This window comes from Lonchura striata, chromosome 1 (genome assembly GCF_050655825.1).
Source record: "Lonchura striata isolate lonStrDom1 chromosome 1, ASM5065582v1, whole genome shotgun sequence".
NCBI lineage: Eukaryota > Metazoa > Chordata > Aves > Passeriformes > Estrildidae > Lonchura > Lonchura striata.
This window is the reverse complement of record NC_140703.1, coordinates 62,557,888-62,578,174: the sequence shown is the minus strand read 5'-3', so window position 1 is coordinate 62,578,174 and position 20,287 is coordinate 62,557,888. Positions and strand designations below refer to the sequence as shown.

Sequence of the window (20,287 nt, the reverse complement as noted above, 5' to 3'; positions counted from 1 at the left end):
ATCAGCTCTGCACAGGTAACACCTCAGCCTTCATGCCATGTTTGAAAAGAACAGAAATGCCACATTTGTGTGAGATACTATTGTGGGTCACTACTTCCCATACATCTGCCAAAGCTGGAAGCATCAGAAAAATGCATTTCAGAGCTGGCACAACAATAGGGAGCTGCAATTGTGTTGCTCATCCATCTTTGTGAGCACATGAGAAACATTTGAAGAGTGTCTGAAAGACACTGCAGAATTTGTTAAGTTTTTTTCCCCCCAGCATATAAACCATTGCATGCAATTCATAAGGACAGGAAAACATATGCATGTCTTTTATTTGAGAATTAGGCAATTATGCAATTAGAAACTATATGCAATGCACACAAGGTGGGTGTGCACATGCACAGAAAGTTTTCAGATTCTGATTTTTAATGCTATATGACTCTTAAATCAACATGTGACTTGTAATTGGCTAGACAGAAATCATAACAAATTTACATTTCAGAAACAAAACAAGTCCCCAAGCTCCATTAACCCAGGACTCTTGGAATCTTCTGGAACTTTTAAAATCTTCTTTTATGTGAAAAACCCCCTTTTCTACTAGACAGAAATATATTAATGTTTCATCTCAGTGTTTCTTTCAAAAAAAAAAATTTCTATAATGCCATTTTGGTGCTATCAATATGATGCCATCAAAGCCCTAAATAAAACACATTTCTATTGCCATTGATTATTTGGGAAATGCATTTTATCCCAGGAAAGCCAACATGCACAGGACATCCACCAAAAATCAATTCTGCAATAGCAAAATCAGAAAATAACTCCACAAATAGTTGTTTACATTGGAAGAGCATAGACAGAGATTTTACCCAGGTATTACTGTATCACATTCTAACAAAATTTTCCATCTCAGACAGCATGGTAGCTCAACATATTTGTCCTGAAGAGACATACAGAGCAATCAGGAAGTTTTCTTGAAATGTCTATACAGCTCTTAGTTGTTACTTGGTAACAGCAAACTCAAAGATTGTTTTTTGGTTCCTTTCCCTTTCTGTTTTGTTACTAACATATAACGTTCCTTAAAATTCCTTTTAAACTCCCAATTTATCATATGCCTACCACAAAGCCTTCTTTTTATTGACTATACTATGAATTACACACCTATTTAACATTTCAGAAGAGGGAGACCTCACTTTTGAGCAGAAATGTTCAACACCAGTATAAATAAAGGACGCCTAAGCCAGCCCAAATCAAAGGCAATCACACTAAAATCTAGGCTGGTAGACTTTTACATCCAGGAAAACTTCTCTGACATTTTTTTTTTTTTTTTTACAAAACAGGATTTCCTGATATGCCTGGAGTCAGTATGGTGTGACATGGGCTGGCACTGCAGAATAGCAACAGCATAAATTAAATCCACGTTGAGAGCTGCTTACCAGAAACACTGCATAGTAATTATGGTGAAGATTCTCAGTGAAATAGATTCTGGTTTTTCAAATAAGATTCTGAAAAAAAACACCTCCTAACATTTCAGCAGAAAAGCTTTACAACTTGTCCAAATTGTAGAAGATGTCTCATCTTTTCCCATGAAAGCTTACAGAGCTTGTAATTTACTGAGTTAATGCTTGTTCTAATGACTATTTGAGGGGATGGCTTGGCATGAGTAAGAGATGAAGTTGTGTATGAATTCAGTTCAAAGGTTCATGCAATTTACACAAAGTAATGAAAAGCTTAACTTGAACTCTCAACAACTCCACTTTCCTCCACCTCAAGTTCATAACACTGATATCATCAAGTCTTTATGAAGCTGCCGCAGAGTGGGGGAAAAATAAGTCAAAAACAAGCTCCCAACTCGCACCAAGGCTACATGAACTAGAACCATGGGTCCCACAGATGGAAGAGTAGTGCACAATGGCAAAGGGGCTGCTGCACTCCTGTCAGGAGCGCCTCCTCTCAAACATGGCCTTGGATAGTGCAGGAGACCATGATGGGGCCAGGCAGGGCAGACAGCAAACAGCAGGGAGCCGACTGGATCTGGCCATCTGTGACCGCTCCTCCCACCTCAGTTTGGAGGAGAAGGGGCCAAAGAACAAAAGTCAAAACAGACAACAGAACAACAACGTTTTTATACAAGAAGCCCTCATCCTTGCTCCAGACTTTGAATGAGCAAGGACTGCACGATGCACTCATCAAGTAATTTTTTTTCAGCTGTGAAGAGTTAGCTAGTCATACCATGTTCACCCTGTCATCACTTTAGTTGCCTAAAAAAATCCCAGACATTTCTAATACTGCTTCTCCAATAAAGAAATCTACATTTGCTCAGAAAGTAGAATCTTAATGAGGCCTTGCTTGCTGAGTTAAAAAAAAGCATGAGGCAAGAGAAGTCTGTATTAGGGGAAGAAAAATACATAGCCCTTATTTAATCCTTCCTCTCACCTCAAAACAGAAGGCCCAGAAACTGAAACCTGATAAAAAGCAAACACAATACAAAATCAGTCTCTCTTTCTCCTGAAGGTAGCAGGTTTTTCAACTGGCAAAATAAATTGCCCATTAGAAAAAAAGTGGTATCTAAATGCATTCCACATAAGCAGTCATTTGCAACATTTTAAACTCTCCAAGACTGGGCAAAAGCACAGGTCTAATTGTAAATAATTAACACAGAATCACAGAATCATTTAGGTTGGAAAAGGCTTCTAAATCATTGACTCCGGCCTTTGACTGATGACACTGTGTAGACCAAGCATCGAGTGCTATATCCAGCTGTTTCTTGCACACCTTCAGGGACGCAGACTCCACCACCTCCTTGAGCGGCCCACTGCAAGGTTTAACAATCCTTTCTGCTGCTAACCCACAGAAGAGGTAAAGAATTCTAAACATGAATGTAGACTTTTTAAAATGTCAGATTTTTTTCCTTCCTTACAGAAGAGCTGTTCTGGTCTGCAAATTAATGGACGAAATAAGCCTTATTTTGAGTCTCACATTGTATGTGCTTAAAAAAAGATGGATTTCTGATGACAATCACTACAAATTGAAACTCAATTTTTCTCTTCTCATATTACTACCATGTTACAACTAACTCTGAAAATCTTGAGGTTTTACTACTCCTGCTACTCCTAGCACTTCCTGCTACAGTACAAAAACTATACTGCATACACATAAACCTGTATTTATGTATAGACATATCACAGAGATAAAAGCACTGGGCAAATGTAGAAGCTACTATTTGAGTTTATACTCCCCAGCAGAAGCTCCAGTCAAGCAATGTGCCACACACAAAAATGGGATTTTTATAAAATCCTGTAAAGAGGATTTTTCCATGGCCTTCAGGTCAGGCTCAGAAAGAGTATCTTAAGCATGACAGGAGAAAAAGGAAAACTGCCAACTCAATTACAAGATTAAATCTAGAGCTCCTTAAAAACTCACCTATTTTAATTAATTATTTTTAAGTGAACAACAAAAAAATATATGTATCAAAGTTTCAAAGTAGCAAATGTTTATTTTTTGTATATCAGGACTCTCCCTTTAGTTTAGTTTTAGTACAGATGATCCTCCCTAAGAGAGTATTTATAAGAGTATTTACAGACAAGGAAAAATAGTTAAACATCAGGATATTTATTTTGCATACAAATATTTACAGAAAAATACTTACAAAAATTAAGTATTCAAATTTTAATTGACTTCACTTCAAAAAAGCTCAGTGCTTTCATCTTATAAAAACATGTTGCCTTTACTGTGCTCAAATTTACTATTCAGATCTCTGGATTTTTTTATAAGAGCTTTCTTTTGTGCTTCATCAAAGCGATTGACTTTGAGATCCTGCTCTCGGTCAAATGGCCTTCTTTCCTGAGGTTTGCTCTTTTCTTCAGATGCTTTGCTCTTCAATTTTTTCTGGTGTATGTCCATGAGAGACTCTGACCTCTTTGACTCCTGGAAAAAATGGGGAGGAAGAGAAAGTAAAGTATTAAAGAATATCAACAACAACATACAGAAAATCCAAATGGAAAGACTGGAGTCAGGAAGGCTAAAAATTCCAGGAAAAGAAGACAGCTTAGCAACTGGATATAGAATGATAAATATAGCATACATGGAGTATAAAGTGTGAGCAATCTTGGCTAGGCTATAATACTAATAATTCACTGATGTAGACAGCCATAATGTTGTAGATAGCCATGATGTTGTTGAATCTCCACAGACAATGGAGATAAATTATAAACATAATGATAAAGAAATATAGAAGTTGCTCTGACATTATTGGCAGAACGAAGACACCATGTCAAAAGAAATACCTCAAAGTACAGGCCCAGTTTCCTATACACATCCCCTGAGCACCTGGATTTAGTCACTGCTAGGGGCAGGAACAAGTTAGACACCCTTTTAATCTTCCATGTACTACAGTGGGTTTTTAAATGTGTGCTCCTAACTTTTAATCATCTGTTGAAAGCCCACAGGACAAAGCCACAGGTTGGAGCTGGAGCATGTGTTTTGCCAGCTCAAGGGCTTTAGCTGCATTTCTTAGAGAGCATGATCCAGCTCAAACACAACATAAAACTTCTGCTTATTTCACACAAGAGCAGGATTAGCTCTCCCAAGACTATGAGGCCCCTCATTTACTCAGGTACAGTGCATTTGTGTATCTAAACCAATTTTCTGATCAAAAAGTGCAAAAGTTGAGCAGCTCTGTTTCCTCATGATTTTCCTTCACTTCCTGTGCAAACACTTAGTACATCACACATGCAAATAATAGCTTATGCATGAGTTAAGAAAAGATTCTTAAGGAAAACAGGCAATACTTATTCACGATGTAATGGTGTCAGCCTTGACAAAATTGCACCAGAGAACGTATGTTGTATCAGTATTGAAAGAAGAAACTACTTTAAGAATGAAATCAGTTCTAGTGAAGTATTCTTAGTAAATGTCAGTGGAGAAAGAAATAGGAAAGAATAGAGAGATAAACTTTAAAAGAAAAAGACCTACAACCTGAAAATACGTACCTGAAAATACCTACCTGAAAATCAGAGAAGAGCTGATTTAACAAAGAAGAAAAAACAGACAAAGCAACCCAAGAAACAGTGTTCTTAAACTTTAAGACAACTCCATACATCTTTGAAACAGCAAAGTGCTATGTATGTTTTATTCTACCAATGGCAGAGAGCAAAACAAATAGTTTTACATGAAAAATTATTCTACTATATTCATAGTGATAGTAGAAACAGACACTAAAAAGAATGTTAAGACAGAATTTTAATAGCTCTGGATTTGCAAGTCTCCAAGTCAGGAGAAACGTATGATTTAATGAACTACAAATAAATTATCAGAAGTTAAATTAATTATCAGATAAACATGTAAAATAAGCCAAAGCTGTGACTTTCAAGTCAATTGTCCTCTCAAGAGACTTCCGTAGGAGTTCAGGCCATACATCAGGGAAGAACTGGAAGTAAGAGCTGTAAGGCAGGCAGTGGTCCACACACTTTGAGGAACAGGGATGACTGACAGAAAAGTGAGAGGAAATTTGACATGGAGTTCAGATTTCTAGTAATCAACATCTGTCTGTCAACATTATTTGCTCCTATAGAGATTGAGAAAAACTACATGTGGTGAAGTTCCTGTAATGAGCAGTTAATGTAATTAATGACAAAGGATAATTAATGCGGTGACCTGCTTAGCCCATCAACCCTTTTTTAGGTTAGTGTATATGTTGGCCTAAAAGTTAAACCTGCATTGCTGTTTTATTCTTGGGATGTCAGTAATTGGGTGAAGCAAGCTAATATTTGAACTAAGGCCCCAGCAACCATGTCCTGGCATGAGGATGACTGAAGGAAAGCACCATCTAAAACGGGGGCAATATACACAAACCCAAATTCTGTCACTTCAGAGAGGGCTCAATCCTGCTCTTGTTGACGTTAATGCCTACTATTCTAATATCTTAAAACAGCAGTAGGTTTGGGCACTAAAAGGGAAAATTGTAGTGGCATCACCATGGAAACCAGCAGCACTAGAAATGAGAACCAGAAGAAGGGTGAGGAACTAAAGGAAATAGAGGAAGTATTTTGTGATTACACTTACATTGTATGAAGTCACCTGCTCAATAAGCCTCTTGTCCCTCCCAGATAATACCATTTCTTCATTATCTTTACTGCTTGACTTTTTTGCCTCTTCTCTTTCCTGATGAGTAGAAGGAAATCACATGCTATAGTAGTCAGAATGTCTGAAGAAAAAAGCAAGCAAATCTATATCTACTTTAATTAAATCTGGAGGGTAAAGGCCATCAGACACTTTCTGCTCAGCTTGATGGAAGAACAAACTGGACATGCTAATTGGAAAGCCAATGAGCTGATACAGAGTATCTGACTACTGCAAAAAAGGAGCAGAAATAAATGTACGTCAATTATATTTAATGTTACTTCATTGCCTTTATCTTTAAGCTTGAATTAGTAAATTTTAATAACAAAGAAAAATCTGGGAAAGAAAATTTCACCGAGTAACCCACAGTATCTTTACTTTGTTTTCACAGAACACCAGTAACACCTACTGCCTGCAAGTGTATATGAATGAATAAATAAATGCTCACCTTAGCTTTTCTCTCTCTGTCAGCTGGAGTATCTGTCCAAATAGATCTATCACCTGATTTGTCATCAGCTCGTCTCTTGAATGTTCTTGGGCCAAATCCAAAGCTTTTCAACTCAGGTGGAAGCTCTGTCATCCATGATTCCCTGGTAACTTGTTTGGGTTCATCCTTTGGAAAAAAAGTAGGGGTGGAGGGAAGAGTGAAAAAAGCATAATCAAAAATTACTGTCTGAATCTCTTGGCTTCCAGCAGAAATCATAGACTTTTTTTCTTTAAGACCTGCATACACATAGCATCCCAAGTAGAACTGCAACTAGGTTTACAGAGAAATAGGCAAAAAGAAAGACAAATACACTCCAGCAACAAAATACTAGAAATTAAGAAATCCAACTTACACTGTCTGTTGAAGTAAGCTTTTCTTTCATTCTCTGAGCTCTGCGTTCAAACTCTTCAGCCACATCAGACTCCACTGGTCCTTTTGCAGGCATTGGGCCTATTAAATTGTCTTCATCGTCACTACTATCTGTCAGCTTCCAAAAATAAAACATTTCATTCAAACACATGCTCAGAGCATCAAGGAACACTTTAGCTTTATAGAATTAGAATGACTTTGTCTAGAAGAGCACATAAACCTAATGCAACGCACGTCCCAGGCAACAAAGACCTGGATTAAAACTCCAGATTAGAGCAGTTCCAGCACTTGAACACGGATACTTTGTCTACATTTTGCCAGAAGCAGCATCTCTCGTCTGAGGCAAGACTGCTGGTAAAGGCAGTGGCAGCACACAAAGCCCTGCTACTTTACATTGCTCTGCACACAGCCACGCAGCCTCTGTGGCTGTGGGTGAATTTGAACGCACAAGCATACAACATTCATATTTTGGGCTTTACCATCACCAGCAATATTTGGATGCATTTCCCTAATAAGGATCACAATTTCACACTGCAAGAACTATCTCAAGCTCAGATTCCATAAGGATGTCAGAAAGAATAAAGTGCAAGGTAAGGGTACTGGTGGCATGCATGGTACTATGCCCCTGTGAGTATAGCATGTCCAACTAGTCCCTTGGCTCTGTCATTCACTTCTTCGATCCCTCATGGATCCCTTCAGGAAGAATTTCTTCACTGCAAGGGTTATCAAGAATTGGAACAGGCTGCCAAGGAAGTGGTGGAATCACCATTCCTGGAAGTGTTCAGAAAATGACTGGATGTGGCCCTTAGTGCCATGGTCTAGTTGAGAAGGTGGTGATGGGTCAAAGGTTGGACTCAATGATCCTGGAAGTCTTTTCCAACCTAAAAATTCCATGATTTTGACATCACATTCTAAGCAATTTTTTGGAGAAGGGCTAAAAAAATAAAATTGCTAGGGACTAGATGTCAGTAAAAATCTTCCTACTTGCCAGGGGTTGTACAGAAAGCTCACTGGTGCCTCCCTCCAAGTTCAAACAGTACAGATGCGTATGGAAGCAAAACTAGACAGAAAATGGTGATGCCACAGTGCCCTGGGAACAAAGCTAAGGTGTCCAATACCTACAAAAGTGCAAAGATTTTGCTACAGTCTGACTGTGTGTGATAAAGCAATGGGAGTAGGATGACAAGGCTGTGTAGCCAGGAAGCACAAAGCATTACTTGAGAATTACCAAGGTGTTGAATCATTAGATTCACTAAAGCAAAGTGAAGAGTCAGCATGCCTCTAAAAATGTACTTGAATACAAAATAATTAAATAAAATTTTTAAAAAGTCAACAAGAAATTACTCATATTAAAAAATAAGAAAAAGAGTATTATTAGGAAGAGGTAATAAAAAGATAACTATTAGGAAGAGAAAGAAGGCAAATTCTCTAATACCTGCAAAAAAGCTGATGCTAGAAGATGTATTTATGAGAAGAGAGACTTTTTTGTTTGCAAAATATAAAAGCAGACAGCAGACATTTCTGCCTCAAGAGATTTGTCACTATGATAAATTGCTTAATCATTATTTGGAGTTATAAGACGATGAGTACCTCAGAAATGCCAGATAATGTTTCTGCACGATGAATTACAACACCACTCACTGTAGGAGGCTGGAGAATTATATGCTTTGCAACCACTAAGCAAAAAAGTGAAGATTCAGAGCAGCCTTTGAATCCTTCCTTCCTAGCGTGTCTAGCATCTCCCATAATGTCTGGGAGATAAATGTAAAAAGGTAAGTATTTTTAAAATAAGCAGAATAACCATTAATTCTCCCAAGGAATTAATATTCAGTTTATCACAGCATGAGAGAGATTCACGTGCCTAAGAGCTGGTATCCAGCACCATTTTCTGGCTGACTTAAGAAGTGCTGCTCAAGAAGGGCACAACCTTCTCTAAATGTGCTGCTCCCTACCTGCCAGGCCCTCCCACAGGCAATTTGGATCCCTCAGAACGGCCCATGTTTAGGGAGTTTAACCTTCCCCATAGCCGTATTTTATCACATACCTTGTTCCCGAATGTTCTTTAGTAGCACATGCATTATTTTGCAACCAGGGAGGGCAGACCACAGAACTTCTACCTAGTTTTTACCTAACATTACCAGAGAAGTCAAAAAACGTGAAACAAAAAGGTAGGTCAGTGTTACTGTCCTGCACCTCACTCCCAGTTACAGGTATCATCCTGCAATTGCTAAGAACAATTTAGTGAATTGTAATGCCATTCTTGATTGTATTCTTTTGGATAAACTTATTTAAAGGTTGTAGCCACTAATAAACATCTGCCTGCAGTTTAGGATGCCAAGATTGCTTGTGTTCAGTGAGTGCACCGTCTATTTAACAACAAAAGCACAACAAACCAGGCCAGTCTTTTTGGTTTTTTAAGGCTTATTTATGCTCCAGTATTTGACTCCAGCAAAAATATGCCAGATGCTTTCTGGTCCAAAATTAAACTGTCATCCTGAGACGTGTCTGGCAGTCTCTTTCAGGATGCAACTTGTTTAACCATTTCAGATAGCTTGTGCTAAAACAAAAGGCTTCCCTTTGCACAAACCTGGGGATGGGATTCTGATGAAACAGATGGTCCTATGAAACTTCTGCTACTCCTGGTGTCCTCTGAAGTTTTCCTAAAGCCAGGTGGTAGTGCAGGACCTATAATGGGCCTTGACAGCAGAGGAAAAAAAAATTGTTTTTTCAGTTGAGGGGGAAAAATATAACAGATCAATAAAATAAAAATAAAAATAAAAAATTGATGAGAAGTATGACTTTCCTTCCTCCCCACGCCAAGTGTGCCCCTGTGCACACATACTATAGAAATAACTGAGTAAGAGTGTCTCCATTTTCTAGGAGGACCTGTGCTGACAGTTTTGACACAAAAAACCCAGGAAAGTTGCAGCATGTAGTCATGGAAATCCACTTTTTTCTTCCCTAGCTTCCTTCACCAGATTCAAGAGCAATGAAAAGTGATAAGACAAATATACACTCCTTCACAATCAACAAACTCAATTTCGTTCTTCTTGTCTTGCACTTCAGTTTCACTGTCCTTTAATAAGCAGAAACAGTGAACTGCTCTGATTTTATGTTACCTTGAAGTGGGAAAGAGAGAAGAAAAGTTTTGTGAGTCCAGGTCACTTCATGGATTGGTTTGTAAGCAGCAGCTCTGCAAGAAATGTTAATCAGCTGTCTCCACAAACACAGAAAGGTGAAATCTCTTTTCAGTGGTGAAAAGAATACTACAAACTGAGATCAAAGAAACTGTGCTTGCTGTATTGAAAGTCTTTTGAATGGAGTTCCTCTTAATAATCCACCATAATATTCTTTAATGCTAATAAAAAATAATTAAAAACTTAAACAACTGTCACCTGAAGATATATCCAGGTGACAGTATTCTCACACTTTAAGAGCATACTGTTTATTATGACCCTCAGTTGTGAGATTTAGGTTATTAAATGTAACAACACCTGAATTTAATTTAGTAATTATGACCTTTACTCAGTAATCTCACTTAATCTAATTAGTACAGCCCAGCTGTAGTGATATTTTGCCAGGGTTTAAAGAGGGGAAATAAAAGACACAAAGTCTTGCTGAAGAACCAACCATGGATACACAGATATGAGCAATAAATATGAGTTCAGGCCAGGACAAGGGCACTGGTGAGGTTTTAAACACAGGCAAGAAGTCTGGGTTAATTTTGAAGTTCCACCTCCACCTAGCTGCTAGAATTGTATGTTCCTTCCTTCCTACTTTCTTGTTAAGACCATGTTTTAAATTCCTAATGTAATTTAAAGAGTTTAAACTTATACAGACACAGCCAAAAAAACCTTATATTTTAGTATACAAATACCTTTATTCTGCACAGAGAGACAGATAAATAAACTATAAAAAAGCTCTCAACTGAAAATAGATATATGAACATTTCTCATGTATCTCTGCAGCCTGTGAAAAAGAACCGATCTCAAATGCTCTGTCTTGATTCTGTCACAGCTCAAAGGCTCTTTAGGGAACAGAAAAGTAGTTCTCATATTCATCCTTCCCATGCTTTCCATTTCTTTTGCTTTTTGTTTTCTCTCACATGAATATCTCTTCAGTCTTTTCTTGGCAGTACGCAGGTGATGTGATCCTTGACAGTTTCCTGGATGTCCAAAGGGTCTCTGAACAGGTGAATTGAATCTAAACACTACTAATATTTTAACTCTGATAATATATTTACTCTAATAATATATTAACTACTAATAAATAACTGGAAAACGTATTTTATTACTGTAGGCAACTTCTGTACCTGTACATGTCAAAAATACCCCCCAAACTGATAGACTAAGTATTAATTTAAGAATTATTGCATTTCATATATGGCAAAGGTTGTTCTCCTGTTGTTGGACTTGGAAGTCCTTGCTAATGCACATTTTGAGATGGGTGTTTCAGCATTCTTCTGATGTATAACATAAATATTTTTAAGATCACCTTTGCTCTTAACCTTGATGTGTGAACACTTCAGAAATATTTATGAGTGGTGCACTTCTATCTAAAATTGATAAACAGTAATATAATCTTCAAAGTTGAAGGAAATATTTTCACATATATATATATGTTATGCTGGAATGATTCAAAACATTTTCAACAAGCTGTAGATTGCCACATGAGCTGCCCCTAATCATGAACATATTGCTTTGACAAGTCTGGAAAAGATGTAAGAGAATAAAAGCTTTCCTAAAAGAATGAATATGTCACACAGAACTGATAAACAGCCTGTCCATACACTGAAACAAACGACCTGCATTTCTTTCAATTATTCATGGCTCAGTTGGCAGCTGGCAATCTGCTCAAGGCTAAGGGCAAAGCAGCAGGCAGACAGCAGCATTGTGTCTGTGCCCTGCATAGCTCCCACGCCTCCCAGACTCCCAGGTGTGCGGGGGTGGAAGATAGACAAGGCTCTTCCCACACATCTCACTGTTCCCACCTAGTCAGGGAATCGGGCTGGGTGCAAAGCAGCTCTCCTCAATCTGCTTTCTCAGAGTGTGCTAGGAGCAATTGTGTGGTGAGGTAGGAAAAAACAATACAGTGAGTGCCAAGTGCCTTCGACTGCTTTAATCTATCACAGACACAGAGCACACTCTTGCCTCAATGTCACAGAATATTCTGGGTTGGAAGGGAACCACAAGAATCATCAAGTGCAACTCGAGTGAATGGCCCCTTCCTCTTCCATTTTATCACAAGTATTCATGTCAAAAATCCAGAAAGTAAGAAGGCTGCTTCTGCTGATATTAGAAGTTACAAATATTTTTTTTTAATAGATAACACATTATTTTAATGACCTGCTAAATTTTATAATTAAAATAATACTTAGTGCATATAGAACACAAGAAAAAGGAAAACAAATTGTTTGTGGGAGCATCTAAGCACCAAATGATCCCACTGAGTATGATACCCACAACTAGAAGAGTTTTTTGATTACAGCAAAGTGTAACCAAATGTACATGAGAAAGATACTTCCAAATAACCTTAGTTACATAAATTCTTGCTTAGTTACATAAATTTTATGCTGCCAAGCATCATAGAAATGTATGCAAACTAAAAATAAAAAAATTAACTTCGAAATTTATTTTGAGATGGTGTATTACACACACAGCTCAACAGTAAATTGAGTCACTTTTCTGGAACTGAAAACTCATACCTGACAGGCAAATATTATTTATCTACCAATTCTTATTGCTCTGAGAAAGATAAAAGTGATCAAGAGACTTTTGTACTTCTTATCAGGAAGTATCCCCTAGAAAGCACCAATTCTACTATGGTCTATAATCTCAAATTATACAAGAAGTGCCCAGACTGATGTAAAGACTAAAAGGCTGTGAGACACGGTTGAGTTCTGTATAGAAAATCCATATAATATTTTGAGGGGGGGAAGTATTTTATAATTGTAAGCAATCAAATGGAAAGCTTCGTGATGGAGACCATAAATAATGTTTATTTGTGTAGACCTGACAGCCTCTTTTCTAGAAACCTGCAGTGCTCAGAGTAGTTTTGTACCTGGAAACACGTAAATAATAATCCTTGATGCATTAGCAAAGGACATGGTATTGCACCACACATGAGGTAACTGCCCCAGGCCTTCACAGACCTGAAGGAACTACAGAACTACAGGGTCCTTGTACCTGTAATTTGTTTTTTCTCCACTGATCTATCAAAAGCTATCAAAAGAAATGAAGGAAATTTGACATTCAAAATACATCTCAGAAAATTTACATTAGTTCTTTTACTCTCCTTCCAACCTGGTCTAAGAGGGCTGGTCGTCTGTTTCAAGGGAATGCTTTTCTTGTTCTCACAATGCGGACGAAGCATTACCTCTAATCATCTCAATTTCAAGTGCACAACTGAAATGTTCTGTAATAGTGACACAAAATATTTAATCTAAAATAATTGTGTTTTAAGGAAAAGAATCTGAATATATTCCATTTTAATTACCTCTCTGGAGAATCATCCTGTTTTTTAAATCCAGGGGGAAGAGCTGGCCCAAAAAAGCCATCATCATCATCATCATTGTCTTCATGAATTCTTTTTGGCTTTCTGCAAATACAGATTTCACTTAATAATTACCTTGACAAGCATAGCAATTATCTACATTTTAAAAAGGAAAAAAAACGACATAAAATTATTTCATAGGGTCTTCTGTACTAAATATCCTGCCGTTACCACGGAAACAGTGCAAAAGGATCCAAAATGATTTGAGGCAATTAAAAAATTGGGAGTATAAGATTCACTTCAAAATGTTCTGACATTTAAAAAAGAAAAAAAAATAAAAAACAACATTAAGAATGCTTCTGCTGTAGAAAGAAGTTTAGTATTATGTTGAAATACCATTTTCTAGTCACAAAGTAATTTAAAATTCAGTACTTCTTTCTCCATTTTTATACACTCTCTGCATTTTGAGTAGTATTTTTCCCTTTCAATTCTAATTAGCTGAAAAACTGTTGACTAAGAAAACAAGAAAAAATTGAATAAAAATTACTCTAGCACTCATTAAGATGGCATAATGGCCATCAAGTCTCTTATAAGAGGCTTAGAGCAAACACACACAAATTCTTAACACAGCAATTGTGAGTAATCAACCCAACAAATGAGAGTATCTGCAGACTGCTGTTACTTGCTAAACAATTCAGGTTTTTCTCATTAGAGTTGACTTAATTGAATGCATAAATTCATGTCCATAAACAGGTCTTAAGGCCTCTCAAAGAGAGTTAGTATACCAAAACCAGGGCAAAAACTCAAGTACCAGATACTTATGTACATGATAAGTGGTGTCTGTCCTTAGCATAAACATGCAAATTTGCAGAACTAAAATAATACATATAAATGCAGAGATCTGACTGCCCCAAATAATTTAATTCCACCCTAGGGTGTCAAACAGGTCAGCTGAACATTCTTGGCCATGAAGAACATGCAGAACATGTAATCAAAAGTTTTACACAGGTACAGAGTTTACCTTTTTTTATACAACATTATCCCTTATTCATAGGTTAGACACATTACATTTGCAATACAATTTGTAAATATACAAATAACAAAAAAACATACTCACTTGGGTGCTGGATCTCCTTCTGTCTCCTCTTCAGAATCTCTATTTGTGTCTCTGGGTAGAGGAAGACATTCTGAATCGTCATCACTGTCAGGAGTTCCTGAGCTACAGCTGCTTTTGTAGTCTGGAGGAAGTGCTGGTCCTGCAACTGAACATCCAGAGTTATTTGGGATCATAAACTCACAGAACGGTATGGATTGGAAGGGACCTTAAAGATGATCTAGCTCCAATCCCCCTGCCATGGGCAGGGAACCTTCTACTGGACCAGGTTTAATAAGGATACCTACCAAATGTTTCAAATGAGTAGGGTCTATCATGTCATTTCCAAAATACATATTTACTTGGAATTAAGCTTATTTAATCACTGTTCTCTCTAGCATTTAGAGAAGATATCTAAACAAATTTCTAGTAGTTACTTCTTTCAGCACCTTATTTCCGTCAACAACCTACCCTGAACTGTTCTGACTTAGGACATTACTAATCCTTTACTATGTGAGCATCCTCTGGAACAGAATTAGAAAGCCCCGTTTTGTGTAACAATTAATGTACAATGGATGTGGCATAAACCAGTATATTTAAAATAAATACTTTGATAAAGAATTTGAAGCTTACTAGTGGAGAAACACATCATCTGTACATACCCAGCGTGGGAGACCATAAATTATTAAATGGGACCATTTGCAACGATAAACTATTAAATTAATTGCCAGCCTGCTTTGGGAATGGTTTAATAATTAAGGTTATTCCCAGTACAGCTAAATGTGAACAGCACAGACAGATTTAAATACTCTGCTGAAAAAGGGATGATTTAGGCATTTAGAGAATGAATTCAAAGAATTTTTGCTGTCAGAAGGCCAGGGCAGTGGATGGAGCCCTCATGCCCCAGTAAAACCTTCATACTCTGGGGTAATACCTCAGCAAAATTAAAATTCAGACACTAACACTGCTAACAGGCCTGAGCTGCTTCTGGCACTGTGCCCACCAGCAGACATTGATCTTTATAGATTTATTTGGCTACAGTACCATGTGCAGTGGGTCCAGAAGCAGCTTAGCCATTGACCCTAACAGCAAATGCCCTCCAAACAGGACCCCTAAGACAGATACCCTCACAGGCTCGACCAACAAGGAGTCAGCTGGAACAAGCAAAACCCAGCAGTGGTCCCAAGGTAAGAGGCCTTCCCAATCCAGAGCAAGGCACCCATTTACACTAACACAGTACGAACAGCCCATGTTCCCATGTAATGGAGATTTGATTCTACTGATGATTTAGCATCCTGAGACACAGACACCACTCCTCCTCTTAATATCTCCAGCACTGAGTACAAGACTTGCAGGACAGAGAGGTGCTTTGGTGTGGAAAAGACATTGTTCCCTTTATGAATAGTCAAGGGTCAGATGAAAAGATAAATGGTACCAGGAAATTAGATCTCCACTTGAAGAACTACAACTTTTTGATAGTACAAAACACAACCTGATGCATTTAATGGTTCCATTGTTAGCTGACAAAGGCTAGGCAGAACTCAAATCCTTCAATTGAGCATCACAAAGCTTTTAATCATCTTTAACACAAAACAGTCCACTAGTTACAAAGCATCCAGATAGATCTGCCACTTCTTTGTTTCCTGTTTTAATGGAAAAGACTTTAACCGGGACATACAAATCCATTTCAGCACTAGGAAGGAAAAAAACCAACCAACAAACCACTTCTCTCACACCGAAAAAACCCAAACACAACGCCCTAGCCTATAAAGGTAAAATAAGTTCAAGATGAAAGGAAACAAACAGATGAATGATAAATAGGGATAAAAACTGCTATCAAGAAGTCTCCTCTTCTGGTACAAAAAGCACCACTTGAATAAAAGCACTTAAAACCCAGACAAAACCTGCACAACTGCTTTCTTCAGCCACCTGGCACCCTGACATCATGCAAGCAGACTTCATTTGCTCTAAATGCAAAAGAAAAGGAGTGGAAGGAACAAACTCAGAGATAATTTGATGAGTCTGATACTAGAGAGGGAGGGAGAAATTAGGGGAAGTTTTGTGAGCTGCACAGAACTAGTAAAACCAAAACTACTTAAGGAAGGAGACTGGTCCCACTGGTATGTAGTTCAACACCAGGGCTAACACAGATACTTTTATTCCAATTCCTCTCCATTATGTTGGCAAAACTGCTTGCATGGGCTATGCAATAAGCTGGATCAGGGAACTTAAAAGGCATAAAATTAACACTGCAAACCACAGCACTCCCCTGAAAGAACTGTTTGTTAGTGGAACTGCATCCTAACCAGGACAAACAGAAATTAAACAGAGACTGAGACTGACTAATGAAGGGAAAATGGCATTTAAAGCCTAAGGAAGAAAAAGTCATTGGACACAGTGAAAAGAAATGCAGGGGAGACTTGGGATTAAAAATTAATATGATCATGGTACTGACTGAGGCTAACAATCAGCACAGGCAAATATACAGCTGTGGATTAGGATGGTTTGGGGAGCCACAAGAAAGAGCAGAAAGGTAGGAATGGAAATTGTTAAGTGTAAATTCTGGGAGCAAAGAAAGAAAAGGGTAAGGAGGGAGTCCAAGATCTAATCAGAAGTCTGTGAAATTCCCCAAAAGCCACAGAAAAGTGGAAAAATACAGATGAAAGGAGGAACAGAGGAGAGCTCAGAGTCAGGAAACTAAACCTAATGAGGTGAGGAGGATAAATGGATGTAGCAACGGCAGAGCAACAGAAAAATGACAAAGTAACCAGAGCTCAGAACAATGGGATAAAAATGTATGAGAAGAAAATGCTGGGGATAGCGAGGAGAGAAACAGGACCAAGTGAGACTGAAGTGAATGTTTCACAGCTACTAGAAGTGATCATCCTACTAATGAAGTGGCTCTGGAGAATATCTGCCTGAAACTTAAGTCAACTCAGAAACCAAATTAAAAGCTACTTTTTGTTTTGTTATGGTTATTTCTGCTGTGTTTGGGGATTTTAAGCAAACTACCACACCATCACACATGTACTGGGAAGCTCTCAAGGACAGGCAAGGCCTTTCAGCTCCAGCACAGTGGTAGATCAAGACATATCAGTACATCTGTATGTGGCCTCAATGCTGAAACAGACAAAAAGCCCTTCTCTGGTTATTTTTAGCCATTCCCTAGCACTTTTTTCCTGCTGGCACAAGGACAGCCCAGAGGCAGGGACAAATGGGCCAAAGGAAGTAGAATTCTCCCAGCAGGAGCACAGTTAGTCCAGCTTCAAAGCAGCATCATGAAGTGAAGAATCAGGAAATGAGCACATCCCATGGGCTGGACAAGCTGAAGAACATAAAGGATTTACTAGGGATTTTGGGTCTGTCCAGCTACCATTTGCTTCCATCCCCTTCCCAACTGAGGGTCACAGAAGTATTATTAGCATCACTTCTCTGACACCATAGGCAACGTGGTTTATCTCCTGGTAAGAACACCAGTGGGTATTGTGAGACAAAGTGTCTGGATGTTTGTATCCAGAGGGGCGGTGGGAGTGGGGCTCAAAGGGGCTGAGATATTTGCTATTGACTGTGGTGCACATCAGCCTGCAAAATACTGCTGGAAACTGGGCCAACTAGTCTCCCAAGGCTGCAGACAGCTCGCAGGTGGATTTTTTCCAGAAGGAATGTATTAGCAATAAGTCTAATCATAATCATAAACAGTCACTATCCTATTTCTTGTGTCTGTCTGACAGCTTTCTCTTGTGCCTGAGAGTCTTCTCTGCCACTGCCTGCTCAAAGTCCTACTTTCTTGCTGTTGGGAGACAGAAACTATGAAAGTAGACTAAAAAAGCAAGTGCTCTTCAAGAAAAGCAATAAGCAGCTCAAATATCAGTGCAACTACTGATATTTGACATGAAAAATATTGGAAAAGCTGTTCAGCTTTAAAAGGTGAAGCATTTCTTAGAATAGTTAGAAAACACAAGGGAAATTGTTACAGAACAAATTCTAGGCCCATTTGACTCAAGACCCAGCAAGTGTTGCAGCACAGAAGGCGCTGGTGGCAGCCACACTGTGTGGTTTTTGTCACTCCAGGTGCAGGGCTCCAGATGGAGCTGTAGTTCTGTACAGCAAAGTGTGTTATGCCAAAATACTTGCTCTCCTTTCTTCCTCTGCACTGCAGCAGTTTGCCTCATGGGGTGAGCAGGGACAGTAAGCTGCTGTAAGTCAAAGTCAGAAAAAGTTTGTGAAAATTATAAAAACAATCTGCCAGTGTTTGGAGTTTTTGTTTGTTTTCAAAGGCAAATAAATTCCTTCACCCACTTCACACAGAAATTTCCAAACAGATCTTGGATCAGTTGCCAGTGCAACTGTAATACCATGGAACTGATTTACACTGGGACAGTTGAGTAACCTAGACTATACACTTCTGAAAAACCCAATGTCACAAACCAATGGCCTAAGGATAAGTTTAACTTGTTTTTTTCATACACGATACAGATAATTGCAGCATGCATCAGTATGTTGATGGAAAGTGAATAAGCCATTAACACAGATACAGCCAGGAAAGGCAGCACCAGCTCGTGCAGTCAGGGCTCCTGCAAAGCCGAGACCCAGACACAGAGCTTGACGTTGCCATGGTGTCAGATAATGCAGCAGCTTTGTCCCGCTTGCTTTTGCTCCCTCTTCTGGATTAAAAATTTAGAGAGCAGGCAAGCACAACAAACCTTTCCCACCAGAGCTGCTTTCTCTGGAGTAACTGAACAGTCAGTGACATTCTGCTAGAAACTGAATATACAAACTAGTGCCTTGAACCTGGATTAAAGGCAAGGAGTACAAACGCTCAAAATGCTGCTTCCAGAGATACTACTGACAGAGAACATGCAAGAATTTTAGTGGGGAAACTGAGCTGCACTGCAGAAGAGCCAGCCTGGCAGTCAGCTGGTCTCGGTGGGATCCCACTTCTGATGTGACGGCTCTCGCCAAGAGAGACCTTGGCAGGCAAGGCACCACAGCTCCACTGACCTGCCTGCTCCCCATCCTGAGCTACACTGCCTGGAAAACCACAGCCGATGAAGCGCCTTGGCTTGGCAAAGGAAAGCACGCTGCACAGGCCCAGCCTCCTCCCTTTCTACCCGCTAATTTCACACTTGGAGCTGCTGGAGAGCACAGGCTTCAAAGCGCACGCAAGACTTGAGCAGGATAAAACTAAGTGACTGAAAGCAGTGTTTTTGTAAAAGGAGTTTTGGAGCGTTTAGTCTGTAGCATTCCGTCGCACATGGCGCTTGTTTTTATTTTTTTCTTTTTCCTGAAAAAGTGACTGTAGTGACTCTCCCGGGGAATTCAGCTCCATCCCGGTGCCGCACTGGGCACAACCCCGCGCTGTGACACACTGGGCTGCGGAGCTCCGCCATCCCACCCACGGAGCATCCCGCGCTGTGGAACACGGCTGCAGAGCCGCTCCATCCCGCTCACAGAGCATCTCACGCCATGGCACAGCGGCCACAGGCCCCGCTCAGCCGCACGGAGCGGCCGTGCTGCGGCACAAGCCCGCAGAGCCGCGCTCGCCCGGCCCCGTGCTCTCACCCTGGCTGAAGTCCTCGCCCGGCTCGGCCTCGGCGCGGCGCGGGAAGCCGGGCGGCAGCGCGGGGCCGATCAGCTGGCGGGCCATGGCGGGGCCGTCCGCGGGCAGCCCGGCCCGCTCCGCTCCGCTCCCCTGCCCCGCCCCCGCGGCGCTCCCGGCTGACGCCACGGCCGCCGGGAAGGAG

General features: G+C 39.6%; 1 protein-coding gene across 1 annotated transcript; it reads right to left on the bottom strand.

Moving 5' to 3' along the window:
- Positions 1-300: 300 nt before the first annotated feature.
- Positions 301-20,242, bottom strand: GPALPP1 (GPALPP motifs containing 1). Its single transcript, XM_021528466.4, has 8 exons — positions 20,106-20,242; positions 14,568-14,712; positions 13,454-13,555; positions 9,546-9,654; positions 6,942-7,076; positions 6,551-6,715; positions 6,046-6,144; positions 301-3,909 (listed from the first exon to the last, which is right to left on the bottom strand). Exons 1-8 carry the CDS (start codon positions 20,188-20,190, stop codon positions 3,691-3,693), a joined length of 1,059 nt encoding a protein of 352 aa, XP_021384141.3. The 5' UTR covers positions 20,191-20,242; the 3' UTR covers positions 301-3,690.
- Between the last annotated feature and the right edge of the window lie 45 nt (positions 20,243-20,287).